Source organism: Zophobas morio, unplaced genomic scaffold (genome assembly GCF_036711695.1).
Source record: "Zophobas morio isolate AGI-343-1 ecotype UQ-CSIRO unplaced genomic scaffold, CSIRO_AGI_Zmor_V1 ptg000005l, whole genome shotgun sequence".
Classification (NCBI taxonomy): domain Eukaryota; kingdom Metazoa; phylum Arthropoda; class Insecta; order Coleoptera; family Tenebrionidae; genus Zophobas; species Zophobas morio.
In genome coordinates this window covers 15,517,714-15,539,096 of record NW_026972110.1, presented here as the reverse complement: position 1 = coordinate 15,539,096, position 21,383 = coordinate 15,517,714, and the positions used below count along the sequence as shown (strand labels likewise).

Sequence of the window (21,383 nt, the reverse complement as noted above, 5' to 3'; positions counted from 1 at the left end):
CAGTGTGATCTAAATTGTCAGCTTAACAGGATTAATTCAAGAGGTAAAATATTCACTGACATTTAGTATAATATTGAAACAGCTTGATCAATGAACGAAAAAAATATACATACTCACAAAAATTTGAAATATTTGAGAAAGCTGAAAATTATTACTAATTGTGTGATTGTTTATATTCTGCCACCAATTTATTCTTCGTGTTATTAGTCTATTTGAATTTTTCGTAAGAGACTTGAACCGGAAATGAAATAAGATATCCTATTTGAAGCCAAATTATAGTTCAACGGTTACACTAAACATCATTTCGCACTCACCAACATCGCGCTCTTCATTGACGCCATAAACGCGCTTCCCTTCTTCTTACTAGCGTCCGAGTTCGACCGAGTTCTGAAAGCATCCAACATCCCCGCCTTCTTGGGGCTCTGCACATCCTCTCCCGACTTCCGCCTCTCCGCGGAGTTGGACCTGGACGCAGATCCGCTCCGACTTCCCGAATGTTTGTCCTTCTTCTTCTCCTTCTTTCCCTCGCCCTTGGGTTCCTTGGGCTGCTTGCTCTTACCCTCTTTCGACTTGGGCTTGGCGACGTCTTTGCTCTTCTGCTTGCTGTCCGATTTGGATCCCCACGTTCCCGAGCGGGGCCGGGGCATCGACTGGGTGTCGACATCGTCACTGGTGATGGTTGGGAGGGGCTGTGAGCCGAGTTCCTGCAACGGAAAATCTTGTTAGCTTCAGATGAGATGGAAACTTACGTTACCATAAAGTATCAACTTAAGGAGAGGTCGGGCACCAGTGGTACCCGATCGTAAAGATGCGCGCATTCAAGAAACGAAAGGTACTATTTCGCGTGGAGTACGCGTTAAAATGGCAACATTGTGAATGTTGGTTGGTTGGCGGGTGAAAAAATTTTATGCTAATCTTTGTTCTTGCATTGGGAGTGAATTAACCCAGTTGTGGGTTGTGTGTGAGGTAAGAACAGTTCCATTTTTCTTCGCTTGTAAATTTTTACGTAACACTTGCTAACTATAACGCAAATAATCAAATTAGAGCACTTGTTGGAATTTTTTGTTTTAATTTTTTTGTTTGGAGATGTTTTCAACATATGGTTTGTCAATCAACGCTCGGGTTATGCTCCAATTAAAGCGGAGAATTTTGCTAGGGGTATGGGAACTTTACCTTCAACGATAATACTGACATTTCCACGATATGACAGTTTTAAAATCGTGAAATTTGGTCAAACGTCAATGTATGAATCACGAAATGCTGTCTAATGAGATAATAAGTCGAATACTTATAAAAATTATAGCATTTCGCAGTACTGCAAAAATCTCTATAAATTTCATGGCTCGTAAACTAATGATTTTTACAATCTATAAACATGACAGGAATACAGTGTAACTTGTTTAGATTCAACCATAGGCAACGCACTTTACATGCGTGAAATATCATTGCCGACTACACAATAATATTTTGATGACATACCCACAGTATTTAAATTCTAAAACCCAAACCAACCCATCAACATAAGAATTTATCACTAATGAATTGATCTAATTACTTATTATTATTCAAAGTTAATTAACTGGGTTTCCCGAGATAATAAAATCTAACTGACTATCTATTGACGGAGTAAACGCAAAATTGAAACAATCGCCATACGTTAAAAAAGTAATACAGTGCTCCTAAAAAATAAGCAAACAAAATTGGCTAACAAACTTGTTGAGTTAAGATATCACAAAAACAATGACAGACATATCTGGTAGATTAATCTAATTAAATACGATAATCCGAAAAATGCAGTATCGGAACGTCGGTAGCTATTTGGATCACTATCATAATGACATAGAACTGAACTAGTGATTTTATTTGGATGTATGTACTCTGAAAACATCTTCCACAGCGAGAAATACAAAAATTATGGAACCGATTAAATACCAGGGTATTCAAAATGTATTGAGACTGATACTATAGTCCCGTACAGTGTTTTTCTACATTTGTGTGACTTTTTTTTAATATTCAAACATACTGTTGTGAAGATATATTTGGGCTTTTTATTATTGTAATTACACAATCATAAACATGAATCAAAATATTTTTTATTACTATGTTGACTGGCGATCTTCAATTCCGATCCAAGGTCATATCTCGTTTCACTGGTACCTGGAGTGCCCTAATCCCTCGCCTTAACTCCGCTCCAAACTGATAAGAGCACCTATTGTAAACTTTGCCTAAAATTTAGCTGTTCCTTTTTAAATTCCAATTTTAAAATTCATACAAATAGAAACAAACATGAAACTATATAAGCCAGAAAGTAGACGTGTAATAAGTAAAGAAGTTAGACCGTATTTCTAGTATACGATGTGTCTCGTTTAAATATATCACGATAGTATTATAATTTATATCAAATTTTGTTAACTCCATGCACACAATATTGTTTAAATAAACCATTATTCAATTTTTAAGGTGCTTCGCTTCCTAATCCAAAACGAACTGAACGGGTTCCGCACTCAAGAAGCGTAATTCGAGTCAGGTAGATATTGCCGGACCGTTGTTAATACCATGACCAAGGGGCAAAGATGACCGCGGACCGGAGTTAAGGTGTCGGATTAGTGAACGCCCGATCTGGACCGGAGTTGAAGTTCTCCGGAGTGACTAATGCGATGAGGACTGAATATTTTATGAGCCGTCCCTGGATTTAAAATTCGGTAAGAGCTCTGCAGGTAATTTACCTTGAAAAAAACGTCTTTTTTCTCCACAAGGGCTATACATAATGGTTCGCTCATTGCAATATAATATTAGAGTTTGTGGACTGCTATACGTCGAAAATTGTCCATGAATCCTTGAAATTGTTGATGCACTTTAAAAGATTTGCAGTTTCTTTTATTTTTATCTTTATTTACGTCACCTGAAAGGGCTCACAGGCAAAAAGAATCAAATCAACTAGAAATAATACACAACAAATATTAAGACATTTTAAAATTTAACAATAATTATTTTCTTCTTCTTTTAACAGAGATTTTTTTGTACTGAAACTAGCTTTTAAGTGATATCTTCAGAAAATGATGTAAATTGACCTTTTGAAGCCAAGAAACATGGAGAAGGCAATTGGCCACCTGATATTATAACACCATAGAATTAACAACACAACATTGAAACAAGTGAAAACATACCAATACTACCAATATTAAACGCACCCGCGTTGTCGTTGGTTTGATTCTATTAGTTGACACCTTAACATGGTTGAGTAATAGTATAAATACCTCGTGACAACATGATTAATCCATCCCGGCGGTAACGGTGACATAACAACATGTATTTTCCAATTGTGATATGCAACAGTGTACGAGAAATTAATGGTTGCGGCTTCCTACTTTACTCAAAAACAAATAAGATCGTCCTTTCACCAGAAGTCACTTTATATGGTCATAATAAAACTTTACGTTATGTTTAGAAAAGAGTTTAAATCATTCAATAAATGATAATAAGGGGTACCCAAGGTACTTTTATAAGTGTAAACTCACAACGCCGCCCAGCAAAAAATAAAACAGAGAATTTAAGGTACATACATATATTTATAGTCCATTTTCACAAAGATTGAAAGAAAATAATTAGCTATTATTATGCATATATGCACCACCGTGTAACAAATATAGTCATTAAGATATAACAGTCGCCCGAGAAGAGTCCAGTTATAAATTATCTATCGCTTCTTGAAAACCTAACATCCAGATTTGACAGGATATTAATGATCATACTTTAGAAACATGAAATATAACTTTATGCAATATCACCACCAACTGAAGTTTATTATATAAATTTTTAATTGATACATTTTACACGCATCAATTAAAAATGGTGTAATATCCACAGTCGAAAACGATGTGCTATTTAAATAAAATTAATGCAATACTTAACATGACATAAATACATCTTTGCGTTAAAAATATACATAAAATTAAAAAATCAATTACATTTTTGATAACACAATCAACACCATGCCAAATTGATATATTACAAACCATTTATTAATCTCGTGGCGCGAAGATAGCAAAACGCATGGATTAAGAGGGAGCAATGCACATGCACCTGGAAAATGACTAACGTCAAATTATCTGTAATATCATTTTCATGAAAAGAGTATGTTATAAGAAAGGTTAGTACTTACTTATTCGAGATACAAGCAAATTAACAAAAGTATTACATTCGTTTGATAGCTAGTCATAAACTACTTTGTTATAAAATAGAATGTATCAACTTTAAACTAATTTTATTTGTTTCAGTGTACTAAAAATAGCAATGATAAATTGTAGACCAAAAACAGTCATTACTCATCGATGTTATAACGTCAAATCATTATCTACTATTTTTTTGAACTCCACACTGTTGTTCAATGTAAATGAAATTTTTCATCTTAACGTTGGTGAAAATATCCTGAATAGCAAAAAAAAAACATTTATCAAACACGTGTAACTAATGTTCTCTCTATATTAACGACTGTTCGCTATCGTCGTCGTTAACGTTATTTTTAATATTAATGTGTAATTAAATTTTCTTTCAGGGGGGAGTGTTCACCAACTATCTTTAATTTTTTCTATTTATCATAATCGAAAATATCATTTAGTCATTTAACCTCGTTTTATGTATTCCTCGAAGTAGATCATCAACTCTTCATCGCCAACGCAAAAATTAGCACTTATCCTTTATGTGTTCAATGTGGATAATTCTTTCTAGTTATTTATAGAATGAAGAATCACACAATTTTTCCACTAAAACCTGTTCAAATCTAGCGCACCCAAAACTATCAACTACTTTTTCACAAGTCAGATTTGTTCTCTTACATGTTTATACAAATTTATGACCAGGACATCCGTATTATACCAGACTCGAAAAGATAAAGAAGAACACAAAAATTCACAGATTTATGGCTTCAGATAATGATAATGTTTTTTAATGAAATCACAAAAACACTGCTTTCACAGCGAATATGGAGACGAGGTACAAAAAAACACTAAATCGATGTCAAGAGCAAAAAAAGAGAAACACATTCGATGTTCTAAACAGTATCTACCATCACGCGTGACATCTGATAATTACATTTTTACAGTATCGATGGTAATGAAAATAGAATTCAATATCAGATAACGATACCGGCAACAAAGCATTAACCTGGATGTCACACACAACTGCATGAAATTTATTTCAACCTGTACAGGTACGACCAACGTTTTAAATCAGCTACTCGTGTTAAAACGATTGTAGTTGATGAAGCGATTTTCTTCCGCATATACATGCATTACTTATTATCAGATATTTCCGGTTCTGAACACACAAAGCACAATATTTTTTATTTGAAAATTATGCAATAATAAAATCATATTCCGCAACGAGACGGCTACATTCATTCTGGTATCTCTACTTATTAATGATGTATCAATTCTTGTGTCGCTGTTTAGCATATAGTTTATATACTCGAAAAGATCGAAATTAGAGAAGGCAAAAAATATTCAGTAGTGTTTGTAGACTTGCCAAACAAAACATATAAACAAACATTATAAAACATAATTGAAAAGTTATTGTTTTCAACACAATAGAAGAAATTAATTGAAATGGCACATTAAATGGCTTAAACTACACATTACCATAAATCATTGTGGGAAGACACTATTTGTACATGATACGTATTCTGTATTTATATATACCAGGATTTAAACCGAAAAGTTTCAATTATCAGTTCGTTTGAGACTACACTAAGTGAGGAGATCGATCACAAACAGAAAACAGCTAGCATCAAATTTAGATCAGTATCAAAATGGAAGTAGAGTAGTTGCTAATACAGATTTTTTACTCTCGTAATTTCAGTTATTCAACGCCATACTGTTTACATTAAATAGAACTATGAATAATGTATCAGGCAGAAAAAGGTTCTACGCTAGTGGTATCAAATTACTGATATCTAGATACAGCGTGCTGCTTTAAAAACTGAAGCTCCTACATATTGTAATTACTTAATTAGCAACGATATAAGCAAATGTTTCGCCATTGTTTTACTACAGCGTTAACCAAAGTATTATTCTAATATTTTTATTACATTGGTAAAAAATTGCTACACGTAGTGTTCCGAAGCAGAGTACCTTCATCAAAGAGAAGAGAAAAAAAAACTCATCTACCCGGCAAAAGTACTGTGTCCCAAAACACGTACATGTAACGGGGTTCTACCAATAAAAATATATTGAGTTCAACTGTGTTGTTAATTGTTAGTATCATGGTGCTTAAACAAGTATCTGTTTTATCAATTCAAAATCGTATTATATGTAGTTATCGAAAATTTACTAAATAGATAATCTCTTCCAAAGTACTAAACTGATTACGTTAACATGTCAAGTGTGCTTGTACTAAAGAATTGTAATAACGGTAAAACGCTAATTAAAATTTGTATATTTATCCGTTCTGCAAAGATGATGACGTCATGATCATTACTGAACTGATGGATATGCAATTTTATACAACAGCTAACCAAATCTGTTTGTTTTTCTCTTTCAAGAAGTTAATGGTATCATTATATAGTACACATAATGATTCTAGGCAGTTTTTAACACACTTCGAAGCAAAATTAATATAAAATTATGACATATACAGATAATTTCATAAAACACTGTCTGTTATTTAGGCAGAAGTCCCCTTGGTAGGCCACGAGGAGATTGAATTTGAGCACTTCGAACTTTTCTCTTATGCCATATTAACATAAAATATACAATTTTGCTTTTTTGTGAAAATCTAAATACCTAGGGTAAAAACAACTCAAAGCGGTTTCATAAACCACAAGTACAGCAGTATGTTATTTTATAAAATTTAAAGGGCATTTAAGTAAAAACCGTGCAATACACTAAAAGGTCACATCGTCGAAGATGTTAAGTACAACATTCTATTTTACAAATTTTTAGTTTTTGAGAAGACGGAAATCTATCCAAAATCAATTTGACCAATTTTTTCAGATTGCATATCAATATCTCTTAGTTACCAATTACAAATTTCCTTGGACGAAGATATATATGCTCTAGGTATTTATACAGATGAAGTTGGCCGTGCTGCAAAATCATTGCAGTTGACAATTCGAATAGTTTGAACATAATTTGCAGTGGGGATTATTTCCTCAAACGTGACACAACCACTCAAAAATTGTTGTGGCGACAAAATAACAATTAGTTTAGTCAAGTTACGTATTTATATCTGTATTTATAAGTGTCTTAATATGCAGCATATATAGGGAAAATATATAAATTCATTTACCACTTGTTTGTGCATGAAAGCCAGGAATTTTCGGTATAAATAAGTTTACATATTTTTTTAAAACTCAAAAAAAGCTCTTTTCCACCCTTCGAAAAATGTTTACTTTATTGACAACTTCATCCAGCTATTTATTAGAATTATTCGTCAAAAAATAAAATTTCCATCGGAAACAGAAAACGTTGGAAATCAATAAATAATGGGTTAGAAAATACTGTTCCAACATGCCATACCAATCGTAAAAGTATTCTCCTACAGCCGCTTTTAAAAAGGTGATTCAGAGAATTTAGTACGTTTTTATAGAACAATTTCAGTCGAAATTTAGATCTCGATCCAGACTTCCTCGTTCTAACCAGAGAAGAGCACTTGATTAATTAACACCGTCTGCCATCAACAAACGAACACACACTACATCGATTACAAACTCTACTGACCTTCCTTTTGGAAAATTCTAAGCTCTCCTCCACACAACTATCAAGATTTTTCAAAAATATCTCCCTGAACATGCTTTTCTCAAAAATACTTTTCAATCAATACCGCACTTGTAAAAAATACCATAAATATGTCATAACCCTGTTTATACTTTTCCAATCGAGTTAAAAGCTGCTAAATTTATCCAAAGTATGCAGCTTCCATTCTGGACACACCAACCCAGCACCAGGAAAACGCACGAGGATACTGGAACAGGAGTGGATCGCGTACGCATGATGACGTTCGGCATCGTGGCGCCGATAAGACGACGACTCTCGTTACACAACTGATATTAAGGGTGGAAATCCAACACTTTTCAGTGTCTCATCAATGAAAATCTGATGACGACACAGAAAGAAGACGTCAAGAATTTGATGAGGTAAGACCTCCATTAGATAGTAAACACATTGGTGGCAAATTAAATGGAGACCTAGGGAGAGGTCAAAGTTAATTCCTGTTTAAGCAACATTAACCTCGCTCATTAATTTTTGGACGTGCTAATTAGAGCATCGATTTGTCAATAAAAAGCATGCATTATTGTTGGCGATACTTGACCCAGTTCAGGTGACCTGCCCAAGCATCACTAAGTATACCCACAAACGAACGCAAGTATTTTGTCGAGCGCAATTGGCATTACTTAAAGACCGGAGTGTATTTAATTAGAAAATGTCTGCAACAGAACTGATCGGCGGTATTCGATTATTAGGAAACGCGATAACGATTGTGGTACAAAGCTGAGGAGTCTTTTGTGTTTCATGAAAGACCCGATTTCAATAAACATGTTGCGTCTGGAATAAAACCCACAAAATACAAACCCAAAAGCCCGCAAGCTGACAGATTTGAGGTGTTTGTTGGTAAAATGGAAAGTTCCAGCTGTCGCCGCTGAAATTAAAAAAAAAATAATGCCATCAACAAAAACGACGTCAAGTAGAAGTTCGAAGGTCCGATGTTTTTTGACTACATACATTACAAAATATAATTATGATGGGATCTTTTCTGAAAAATCTGATACAATTTTGAAGTTTGTAAATATATTTGGCAAAATCAATGCACAGCTTGGCTGAGTTTCAGTTCAAAATGCTCCCAATTGTAAAATGTAAGTTACGTCGTGAGCGAACAAAACAATCGAAGATGGATTGCACACTTGTTTTCTATTGGTCGCACATTATTAAGCGGCCGGTATTTTTGAACTTTTGTGTATTTGTATTTACATACTTTTACGCCAACGTCAATTCTGACCATTCTGTATTGGATCGTATAAACAAAAGAAGAGGGATGAAGAAATCTGAAGTCACACTACGTAGAGCATATGGAAGTCTAGTCGTCCAAAACAATGTGTCCCTGAAGACCGCGTATTCTGGATTTAGTTCCTTCATTTTCCCCTAAGGGAATACGCGTCAGAGTTGACCACTAGACCTACTAAACACTGTTTTATATCGCATGTAGAAAGTTCTGCAATTATTCATCGAGAATTAACTCCCAATAGACAAAATAACGTATGACAAAAATATAGAAATGACGTACATCAGATACTAAAACAGTATCACCCTTTTAAAACCCATTAGCTTTAATGAACGAATGTCCACCATAGAAAACATTTATTACTAGAACTTTCCAATATAAAAACATCCAAGAAGCTCAACCCCAAATCGACCTCTGTTTTTCCATTATTTCATATACAAAAACATCAGTATAACCCGCAGTTATAAATAACCGGCGCTGTACTTCAACTGTCACAAAGTTAAATAAGTCTTTCTATTCTAACGAATCTTTTTTTTTTTTTTGTTCGAAGATACAGCATTAATGCAAAACTTGTTTTATTAATAACAGTTATTTACATTACAAGTGGGATAAAAGCATTATTACCATACGAGTGTCAAGTTCGCTTACGGCAAGGCGTTAACTAAGTTGTGTAATTTGATAGGAGTACCTATGATAATAATACGTTGCTTTACGTATAGCGTACGAAATTTTATCTAACTTTTCAGACATGTTTAAAATCAGTTTAAGTAAATATTAGATATTTTTGTTCATGTTAGGAAATGAGTGCGGTGATAATTTTATCCATGGTAGTAGGACAAATAAGATTACAGTACTCAGTTTTTAACCAAAATTAAAATATTTTTAGTTACTAAAAACGGTCTAAAACATGTTTTGAAGTCATAGATAAAATGCTGTACGTTCCAAGTTAGCTAATGCACTATTATCATATACGTGTAATTACATAACTCTGCTAACGCCGTGCTATAAGTGAACTTCACACTCCTAGCGCTTTTCAACATGTGTAACATAAATAACACAGCACTAATTACCTCAAACGGGCGAGATAAAAAATAAAAAAGTTGTGGTTTTTATGCAGCCAAATTTTCAATATTATTGTGTTAAAGAAATGTTCAATCTTACAAATATACAAGTGGTACTTTGTCGTACAATACAGTCTGTCGAAAAAGTATACAATGAAAAACAAAAAATTGGAACCTTCACTAAAACTGGATTTACAGTGATAAACATAAATGCAGATCTTAATACAAGTTAATAAGAACTGAAAAAAAATGACTACATCATTATTCTAGTAAAACGGTTGTAGGTTTGTGCTACACGTAAGCCCATTTACAAAACTGGAATATTTATATACAGACGAAAGCAATCAAACTATCCATAAAAGCAAATGTTTATAGGTTTATAACAATTCCAAACTTATTAGATTCATGTTCCTACATAAACATAACGATTATACCGTACCATTTAATGTGCTCAACATCGGGTTTTTATTGTCACCCCAGTAATTCTGTTAGATTCACTTTTTGCATCATAAAATAAGAAGTTACATCTGGTAATTAAACGCGATAAACCCGCATGCATACGGTTAAAATTATCCTTGCTATTTTACGTCCGATAAGTTAACATCACGCTCGTTCCACGAAATTTCCCCTCTAATAATTAAAAATTCAATGAGTGCACCAGAATACAAGATTTTTTAACTGTAACACTTGAAAGTTTTTGGGAACTGTTGGTTTGTTTAATACTCAGTGTTTGCTAAGCCATCACATTCTTGTATGACAAATAAGTACTCGAGAGGTTTAGCTTTGTCTACATCCCGCAATGTTTAAAAATCTGTCAACCATTAAAACCTCGCAAATCGAGAAACATAATTGTAAAAATAGGGGGTGGAAAAGCCAGCAATTGTTGAAAATCCACTTCACTGAATGAATTTTTAAAGCAGTTGCTACTCTGATTGGCTGTTGAACGGAATCAAAGCTTCCTGAAGTGGTTTTCACCGATTCCAAAATACTTTTTTTTAATCAATACACTGTAGAACTCGAATGTATTTTTGCTATTGTTGACATAAAGCGCGTTCTAAATTTAACTCCTTCATGTCACCAATGACTTCCGGTAGTCAATTTTTAGATAATCACACATTTTGAAAATAAATAAACCAGTGATATATGAACTAAACAAACCATGCTGAAAATTAAACAAATATTGCTTAACGTCAAATAGGCTGACAACAATTTGAAAAACAAATCCAAAGCGTAATGACCTATACTACAAACTTTTCATAATTACCTCAGGAAAATCACCTACTTTAGTTTTTCCAGACCGCAAGTTTATACCTGTTCATTTTGAAATAATTCAGTCACACGCGATCACCTTAACTTTCACCACCGTATTTCACAACAAACCTTTTTTGCACGTACCAGACGTTCGTCCTTCATTAATAATCTAATTATTACGGAACGTTTGAACATAACAAATAACTTCAATAACGCAGAAACGGGTCACTGAACCTTCCTAGTTCATAATTTATTACTTTTTTTTATGTCACGTTAAATTTTATTTTGATGTTTTGTCTATTTCTGTTAATACCTCCTAAATGCTCACAATTCGTCACGAAATAATAAAAATCAATCGCCCACGTACGGTCTAAAACTCCGCATTACAGTTTTACTGCTTTTTTCACCTGAGTTTCTTTTATTGAAAGCATCTAAAATTCAGGCGAAACGTGTTCGAATTGGATCATGCAGAAGTACGAAACCCGTGCTAGAATATAAAATTTATTTGCAATTAAGTTTTTATAGGGAGAGTGGCGCATAAATTGTGCGAAAAAATTTTAAAAAACATACTCGTAACATTTTTATAAGTGGACTCGACTTTTGTCTGGCCAAAAAATTTCGAAGCTGAATGCTCACATGATTATAACAATAAGAATAATAAATTATTAATTATTTTCAAGATAATTTGTAGCTCTCGTAAATAAAATATGTTGTTGTAAATCTAAGTAAGGATTTCCTTGGAAAAAGCTGTAAATTAAAGTTAATGGCCAGATCAGTTTTCTTGTTAACTACATATTACGTAATTATTTTCTGAAAGTTAATATCCGCCATGTGCTATGTTGGGTGAATTGTTGCTGAATTAAGGAATAAATTCTATTGTATACTAACTCATAATTTTGAATAAATACAAAATAAATGAAACATTAAAATAACGATGAAATGAAACTCAAAGCACATGACTACATATAACTATATTAACATAAGTAACCTTCACTAACTGTGAAGGTTTTGATGTTAAAATTCAAATTTTTGACAGCTAGAGAGAAATAAGTTAAGAACTTCGTAAGTATCGACACACGTTTACATTAGACATGGTGAACTAGAAGTGGTTTTTAAAAATTTATTTTCATTGTCTACAACTCTGCCTTCACAAATTTTTAAAAATAAAGAGGATAAAAAATAAAATAAGATGCAGTAATAAAATACACAAGAACAAACTAAAAAACAGAAAAATCGATATGCGAAAATTGTAAAATTTGTTTTGCATGACTTTCAAGAAAATTTGTATAACGTGGTGTAATTTACGCTATTCCAATTTTCTTGAATTTTTTTAGCAAAGCAAGGGTTCACAAAAAAAATCGCCATAGGGTTATTTTTAAAACTTGTAGTGGAATATTTTGTATAATGATGAATAAAAGTAGACGCAGAGAACAAAAAAAAAGTAAGATTTATTAATAATATATATATAGGATATTCTATTTGAAAAAGCTGACGGAAAAAAAAATATTATCAGTACATATTTAATTTTTAATCATTTACGTTCATACATCGAAAGAATGCGACGATTAAGCACGCAGCAAGCTGCCTGTTATTAATTATTATATTTCTTATTTTATTATTATTAAAATACTGGCGGGCGCAACATTACTGTATTCTAAAATTTTCGGGCAAAGAAGATGAATCATTCCTGATTTAATCATAAAAAAAAATAGTGACTCATGAGTCAATCGAACCAGCGACCTTGGCACAACCACCAACTTTACCACATATCAGTGTTATTATTGTGGTATAAAATATGATGATCAATTGAAATTTGTTTTACGAAAATCTGGAAGGTAAAAAATCAATGCGGATTCATAAATCACACGTATAGGAGTACGTTACTTAATAAAAATGACATTTACTTCAAAAAAATTCAAGGACACTATCAAATTGTTGAAAATCGACACAAACGACAGACAGACGAGAAACAGACGGAAACGGGAGACGGCTTTTTTCGTGCTCTCGGGGTCACGAAACGTTGAGAAAACATGTAAGTAGCAGTCGTCCAATAGATTCTAATCCTTCGCTGATGCTTGGAAAGTAAAAATTCAAAAATAACGTGGCAACGTCGCATAAACTGTAATAAAAATAACCCGTAATAGTTAACACCTTTTCTGAGCACGACCTGCTAATCAAATTATTGAAAAAACGTTGAATAATTATCAATGATAAAAACCGAAAATGTCTATACAGTTCCAAGATTGTATACTGGATGTATCCAGAATGAGCAAACGACAAACGCTTGAGATAAAATTTTTGAATATCTTTTTTTACATTTATGACACGTTTGTAACCTTCAGTTATAACATTCACCAAACATGTTAACATGTTTCTCTATTGATGCGATAAAATAAACGTTTTCGATTGCATATTCCAAAAAAAGGCAATTTTGGCAACTTTTAAGCAATACGTTCGGGTCATCAGAGATTCCCGAGCTATGATGACATCATTTTAATGATTTTTTTTTTTAAGTTTTAAATTAACAGTCGGAACGTCTAAAATAATGTTCATTGTTTATTGTTATTACCTATTCCAAACTTAATATAACAGTGTGATGGTTACGTAAATACAAATAAAGTCATTATTTTATTTTATCTTGAATGTTATCTGTCTTTTATCCACTAAAAGAAGAACACTTCATCGATTTATCAGAATCAAAATCTTCAGTTTATGACGAAAAAAATGCCTCTGTACCCTGTCTTGTTTTCTAATTATCAAAATTAATTGAAACTTTGGAGTCAAATCTGTCTGGTTACCAACTTCATACGTTCCACAGCCCATATTATCTGTACACGTTCCAGCGACTACAGGCCTCCAACTTCTGGATGTTTATATTCATTTATCTTGAACAATAATTATTGTTATTGACCAAACATGCAAAATTTGTAGTGGTTGTCTGTCACTTGGAATTATTTGTCGCCAGTTTTTGTTACCAACTGTTGGTACTAAAAATCATGACTGTATTTACACCAAATTTTGTTCTTTTATACAATGTGCGCTAATTTAATAACGGAAAATTGAAAAAAAAAAGAGTGCAAAACATTCTGAAACAAGTTGGTATTGTTTCAAAAATTCATGTATGTTGTTAATTTTACAAATAAAGTGGGCGGACTATAATTAAATTTGCACAACAAGTATGACAATGGTAAAACTATGCATCATCTGCTCTAAAATAATACCGTGAGATAAATAGGAAAAATAAATTTCCTGTTTTAACTGTACTTAACGTTACGTTATGCTTGACAAATACATGGTCAAATGTAATAATTTTATAACAAATTTCATCCTGTAGTTCAAGAGCTCAATCCTACAACCGGTTTTTACAACGCGAATGCAGAGTTATTCACTGTTAAAAAACAAACACATTTAAATAAGTGTAATTCGTTCCATCGTCTACGATACAGCGAAAATGGAAGAAAAAGAACTTTTCCTATTCGCTCATAACAAAAATGGAAGCCATAATTTCTGAAATAGGCGCCTGAAAGCCATAAAGAAAATTATAGGATTAACATTCTCTGGCAAAAAGCCGCAGTTACGACATAATAGCAATAAAGACTGAATTATTAACAGTAAATACTATCAATAGAAGCGTAGTATCGATTCACCTGTCACTTTCACGCGACAACGGTCGTTGACATGACAAGAAGAAATGTAACTTGTTACGGATTTCAACAGCAGCTTAGCCGCTCTCAAATTGACATTCAGGTGCGAACACAAACGCGGACTTACCTTCTTCAAATCCGTCACCGATCTCTTCACCCAAATGTCTTCGGCACTACCGCTACAATCGATCGTGGAGCTACTGGAATTCTGACTCTTCATTTCGATGAGCGACGAATCGAAAAATCTAGTATCATAATGAGGTGTCGGGAATGGTGCTTTGAACAGATTGTAAACCGAAGGCCTTTTAGAGTCCTGCGGAGGTATCCCGTGCACGGTGTTAGCTTGTCTATATTGTTGTCTATTAGCAAAAATTTTCGCAGCTTCCGAAGGCTGCTTGGTCTTTGTAATCACAAATTTATGGGTGGGTCCACTAACAGTATCGATCACAGACGTTTTAGAACCACTAGAAGATTCCGAGAGGCTCTTATCACTACCGGAAATTGTCGACATGTTGCTGCTAGAAGGCACTTGGTCTTTCAAGTCTTTTTTCTCTTCGTCTTCGTCTTCTTCGCGGCACTGAGACAGTCTACGGGCTGAGGCTGCTACCCTGGACGGCAAGCTGTTGCTGTGGTTTTGGAAATAGCGCCTTAAAAATAACGAACTCCCGAAATCCCTGTCCTCGCCAGTGATATCTTTCAAGGCGGCTATTGTAGATTCCGTGTTGTGATTGATTGTCGATACGAGCTCGTCGGGTTCTATATCGCTATCGTCAGAAAGGGAAATCGTCGAAGATGATCCACTTTTTGAAGGCATAGTAGAAGTCAGAAGGTGATGAACGGGATCCAAAGTCACTTTATCGTTGATTGTAGACTTCGATTGCAGAGAGACATCAGAGTCCATCTAAAACGTCACTGTCATGCGGCATTGCGCTATGTTGCGAAAGCAGTGAACTCATAATAGTTATTTTCAGAAACTACACCTTAATTAAATTTACCTAGGCTACGAAACTTTGATAGAGGTTAATCTTGACGCTTGATTAGCTAATTGTACGTCGCGTGCTTTGAAAATTAATTATAGAGCAGACAACCCTAATTTATGGGCTTTTTTCATCAATACTACGAGTCTAGTCGAAACGAACTCATTCTATCATAAACGTTTCGCAACTACCAAGTTCAAGGCTTATTAAACACGCCTTAATGCCAATAATGTATTCCGAATCATTTACATATCTGTTTGTGTAGTGCTCCCAACAAGGCACCTGATTAATATAGTTGGAAAATATTGAACAGTGTATAAAACGCTGGTGATTTCTCATCCGCAATTTGTGCTTTCAGTTAGGTAAGCCTACACAAAAACTGTGACCCAACTGACCGGTTCAGCAACAAAATATTCCACAGGATCGTGGAAAGATCAAAACTTTATTACGACCACAAAATCCGTTTTTGCAGCGCTAAAATAGCACTGCTGACTGCATTTTGTGTTGTCCCTATATAAATGGAAGAGGTTAAGTGTGTTCTGTTACATCAGATTTACATAATTTGTAGGAAGGCTGCATGTTAAAGAGACGTACGTAATAAAATATATGGTCATTACTTCAATACGAGTTTGTCGAACTCCTACAACTGGTACAAAAGTTTAACAATAAAAGACTTGAAAGCAATCCGCGATTTGTTCGATTAAGAGACTCGCAAAATACGAAGGCTTTAAATCTTCGGATTTAATGACTCCACGCTTTTCCAAGTATAATTTGCTGGCATAGTTTTCAAAACACAGATATTTTTTTCTTATTTAATTTGTTTTTGAAAATAGGCGAACCTATTGAGCTGGCATATCGGCTACATGAAACACGTAGAAAATATTGTACAAAAAATGAAAAGTGATTATGATAAAAATCAAAGCTTAAACTTTGCTTATGCAGGTAGTTAGAATGGCAGAATTTACCGATGACATTTTGAATTGTTTTATTACATTTCCGATTTAGTTGTTTTTTTGTTTTTAATAAATACCAGCTCAGCTCCCGTTGGTGTAGGAATCTGTTCGGTTCACGCGAAGGTGGGCGGGTCGACCGTCGCAGCGAATCTTAACCAATTTCAAACTTTTTAAAGAATTCATTGTTTTTGTGTCGGGGTTTTAAGAATTAACAATTGATACTAAATCAAGGCTATATTCTAAATGATTGATTATTATGTATTGAGTTATTATTTTAATTGTTCATACAATTTTAATGGAAATAACGCCATTGTTGTTGGTATTCATTATCAACTTCTTCACAAATCGGAAGATTTTTGATAACTGACAACACCGTCGCGAATTCTCCCATATAAATACATTGCTTACGGGCTTTGTACGCTGCCAACTCAAAGCGTAACGAGCAATAGGTTGATTTCCGGGTAAACCGGAAGCGTAAACAAATTGAAAATGTCATCAGTAAATTCTTTGATTGTAACTAAATATGCTGCCAAAATAAAAAAAAAATCGTTTTACAAAATAACAAAGAAAATTGATTGTTCTGAAACTGTATCTATTATAAAAACTCCTTCTTGTGTAATTCAATACAAAATATAATCACAGTATTTAACCAGGATATGTGTGCACAATAGTGTTAAAATTAGCCTCATGGCTAATTTACTCGGAAAAAATACTTCCAATTAAGCTGATACATATCTAGTCGAAACGATCAAAAGCATTGTCTTTATGTCTCAGTTCCCTTACAACTTTAATTTTCTGCATTTCAATGAATAATGTCGCATTTTAATGTTTTGAGGTTTTATATTTACATAAATTTATCAACAAACCACAGCGCTACAAAGTGACATTTCCTCATTACAAAAAAAATATTATAGTTAAAAATAAAGATGTTACAATGTTTCGATATAGAAATAAATATTTTATCAATAAATTGTTTATGTTTGCACCATGTAGGTGTACTCAACGATTTAAAAATGCCAATAGCACTTTAAATCCAGCGTGCATTTATACCTCTATAATGTTACAACTTTCAAAAATATGTGATAAAACAGGTTTCATTCCATATATTTCGTAAGTGTCTATGCGGAAAGATAAAACCAAATGCTAAAACAGTCCTACACGAAAAGTTAAATCTTTCGTGGGTTCAAAATTTAGTTCCCTATTCCACTTTATTTATACAATTGTTTCTTTCAATGTTGTTGCTCATTTAAAAAAAACTGTTACTACACCGGAATCGCTGAACAGATCCTATGATCGCGTGCAAGTGCTAAAGGCCTATTGAGTCTACGCTGCCCTCAAGACACATGTTTGCTTACCAATAGGAACGCTAGATTTGTTGTTTACACGCTTTTATGACTCCGTTTGTTAGACGACTCTAGTATTAGAATCTATAAGTGACTTGAAACTTCCACTCAAAACATCCCCATTCATAGTGGCAAATGCAAGTTAGTCTTTTCTTTGTAGCTAAAGATTTACAACGTAATTTTTCTGTGGGGGCCTCAATATTATGTCATATGTGACTAATTGACAACAATTTTAATGTTCAGGTTTGTTTCATTCCACACCGCAGAACTAACAACAACAATGTTGTCACAGCCGTTTTAATCTTATTATAATCTACCACTATTAAAACAATATAACGTCATATTTGAACAGAGTGTATAACACAGTTTATGGTTTGTACGAAAGGGTTCAACAATTTTTAAATTTCGGTAACATTGACCGCACTTTAGAAAATTTAAGTACCTAAGAAGCACATTAAAAGCGTGTGCAAAACCGAAATTTATGGTCACGATTTTAAAACAATAAAATGTTCATTTGATCGCCGTTCAACAAGCCAGCAGCTTCACTTACAATGGAACAAATTACGAAATGAAATCCACACCCACGTGCTTGTAATTATGATGCTATCAAACAAAGCAATTTAACAATAATAAATTCCGCGAATTTGTAATACCATTTAGCTAATGAGCACTTAATTTTTTCGCACTAATTGCACAAACATATTCTAGCAGAACACGAACAAAACAACAATTTATTATACAAAATGGAAAAACCCTTGACGGTGTGCCAAGAAACGCGGAAAAAATTCAATTTCAACACCAGGAAAAGTCAGCTGAACTGATTTCATCCCTTTGAAGACGACTAAGAACCGCGATTTCCGCATCTAATATAGCCCGTGCGTACATCCCTGTGTTTGCATTTGGCAAACACAATTTTTTCGCAACATTCGCATATAGTAGTATGACGTGGTAACAATAATGATTAATTCTAGCAACTACATTATTCACGCTTAACAATAACCCATCTGTTCGCCGGGTCTAATTCGGCAATTTCATTTTCGTGTGATAAACACGGAAATATGGAAATTAGAAAAGCCGCATTTAACCGAAATGACTCAATGACGGTCAAGCTCGCCTTTGGACGGCTTCGATGTCATGTGCTTAGGGTTTTTATTATTTCAGGTCACCGTGAAGGAGTTCATGTTCTAACTACTTCAGTATCATTACACGTGTGCTGTGTACTTAACTTATCATCGAACTTATTGCATGTGCAAACAAAGCAATTATTCGAGCCTATTTTTGGTAGCAACAATACTCCGGGGACGATAATTAGCTTTATTGAATTTGTCAAATTGCTGTTTAAAAAAACAAATAATTACCGCATCCTTGAGGGTTTGACTTTGAAACATTTTGGTGTTCGTTTGGAAGCTGCTCCACTCGAAAAATGGAAAAACTTTATCTTTTCCAGCAACAAAATATAAACATGGAATTGTACCGGACTGATAAAATTTAAAGCAATTACGATTCTGATGTGATGTTAGTCTGTCAGCTGTTAATTCAAAGTTGCAGATTTTTTTTTAATTTCATAAAAAGTTAAAAATACATCCAAAGTTATCAATTTTCAAGGAGCAGATCCACTTTTCAAGTATTCTAGAACTCTTATGCTGTGCAAGTCGTGGAATTTTTGTGGATCACTCGGTACACGATAACACTATCACTTCAATTACCCCACAAACACCGAAAAACACAAAACTGTGGACGCGTTTCGCCAATTACGTTTATATATACTTAAAAAATTATTCGCCATCCTATCAATCAAACCAGACAAATCTATTTAAATACTAAAATTCTGGAAACGCTTTTAGTTTTAGTCTGAAGATATAAACTTAATTTAATACATGGCACACACAACGCATCTTGAAGATCAGCATCGCATCGCAAATTAATGTTTTAGCAAAATAGGACCTGAGAGTTTTAATCAACTTCTAAAAATCTTTTACGGATCACCACAAACATAAGTAAATCTAGGGGTGTTAAATTTGGGATGCGAGCTGGCCATCGACTAGGGTTTCTATTGTCGATCCGATTTTCATAAAAAGTCAGTTTTCCACAGGCAACAAAAAATATTGAAGTAATATTGTGTTTACACGTCTGTTTCCATTTATGTTATTTACTAACTGTAAATAATGTTATGTATTTATGTTGACTAAAACACATAAAAATGTGTTATATCAGTGAAATCGTAACTTCATGATCTACCAAAATCCGTTAAAAAATACACCTTGCAATTTTAAAAATACACATGTGTAATATTTCTATCCGTTCTCAAGACATCAGGTAACGGAGTTATATTTGAAACACCCTGTATATTAAGTGAAAACAAATATTAGGATTACAAAAGACTTTGTAGAAACAAAATTAAAAATTCGAGAATTCAAATAAATACCATACTTATTATACAGGGTCATTATAAAATATTGTAGTCGAAGAAGGCCATGATTTTGGTGACATTTTGTGCCGCCTTTTTCAGTTTTGTGGAAAGGATTACACTAATATTGGAATTTTTATTTTTAGCGCCACATTAGTTGACATTAGCGGCTGCACTGTTTCAACGCTTCATCAAATTCTGTCAGATGTCAATAATTTTTTCGTTTGTACTGGTACGTTTTCCCTCACTTTGTGCGTTAATTGACTTGTCTTGTTTTCATTTTTGCTGTCTTCCCCTTTGTTAGAACTTTAATAAGTGTCTCAAAAAACAGTTTTTATCAAAATTACAGATCATTGTGGAATAATCTCAGGTAATGAACAGAGAGGAATAACTATGGTCAGTGTTACAAATGATTTTTTTAGTTCTTTGGCGCAATCATCATGCCTATTACCGTAATGGGGTGTTAAATGAGGATGGGGATGGAGTGTACTCTGTGGAGGCGTCTAAAAACGAGTATCTAGTGAAATGTTCTGTTGTCATTGATGAAGAATCTTTGAAGACGCTATATGGCGAATTATGGCCAGATTTAACGACACTGGTAGCATTTCTAAGTGAAAACCGACGGGGAGACCTCAAGTTAGTGAAGACGTTGTTGAAGATTTAAGGATGAGAATGGAACAAAGTCCGAATAAAGCTTTGTCAAAAATCTTTACTGTCCGGAGTACCATACAGCCCATGTCAGAAAATCGTAAA

The 21,383-nt window shown here is 33.8% G+C and overlaps 1 protein-coding gene and 1 long non-coding RNA gene across 5 annotated transcripts in view; one reads left to right on the top strand and one right to left on the bottom strand.

The window, feature by feature from the left end:
• Positions 1 to 21,383, top strand: part of LOC135122845 (uncharacterized) — a 65,133-nt gene that overhangs the window by 8,581 nt on the left and 35,169 nt on the right. Inside the window, exon 3 of the long non-coding RNA XR_010279470.1 lies at positions 2,461 to 2,702. This is a non-coding gene — a long non-coding RNA (uncharacterized LOC135122845). The remainder of the gene's footprint in view (positions 1 to 2,460; positions 2,703 to 21,383) is intronic.
• Positions 1 to 21,383, bottom strand: part of LOC135122843 (5'-AMP-activated protein kinase subunit gamma-2-like) — a 120,944-nt gene that overhangs the window by 89,923 nt on the left and 9,638 nt on the right. For 3 of the 4 annotated variants that reach the window (XM_064047296.1, XM_064047294.1, XM_064047293.1), the window contains exons 2-3: positions 15,078 to 15,851; positions 315 to 704 (exon numbers count right to left, since the gene is read on the bottom strand). In XM_064047296.1, the coding sequence (XP_063903366.1) occupies positions 315 to 704; positions 15,078 to 15,851 (1,164 nt within the window). Of the gene's footprint in view, positions 1 to 314; positions 705 to 15,077; positions 15,863 to 15,945; positions 15,966 to 21,383 lie in introns of those variants that run through there. The other variant, XM_064047295.1, reaches the window with a different exon arrangement.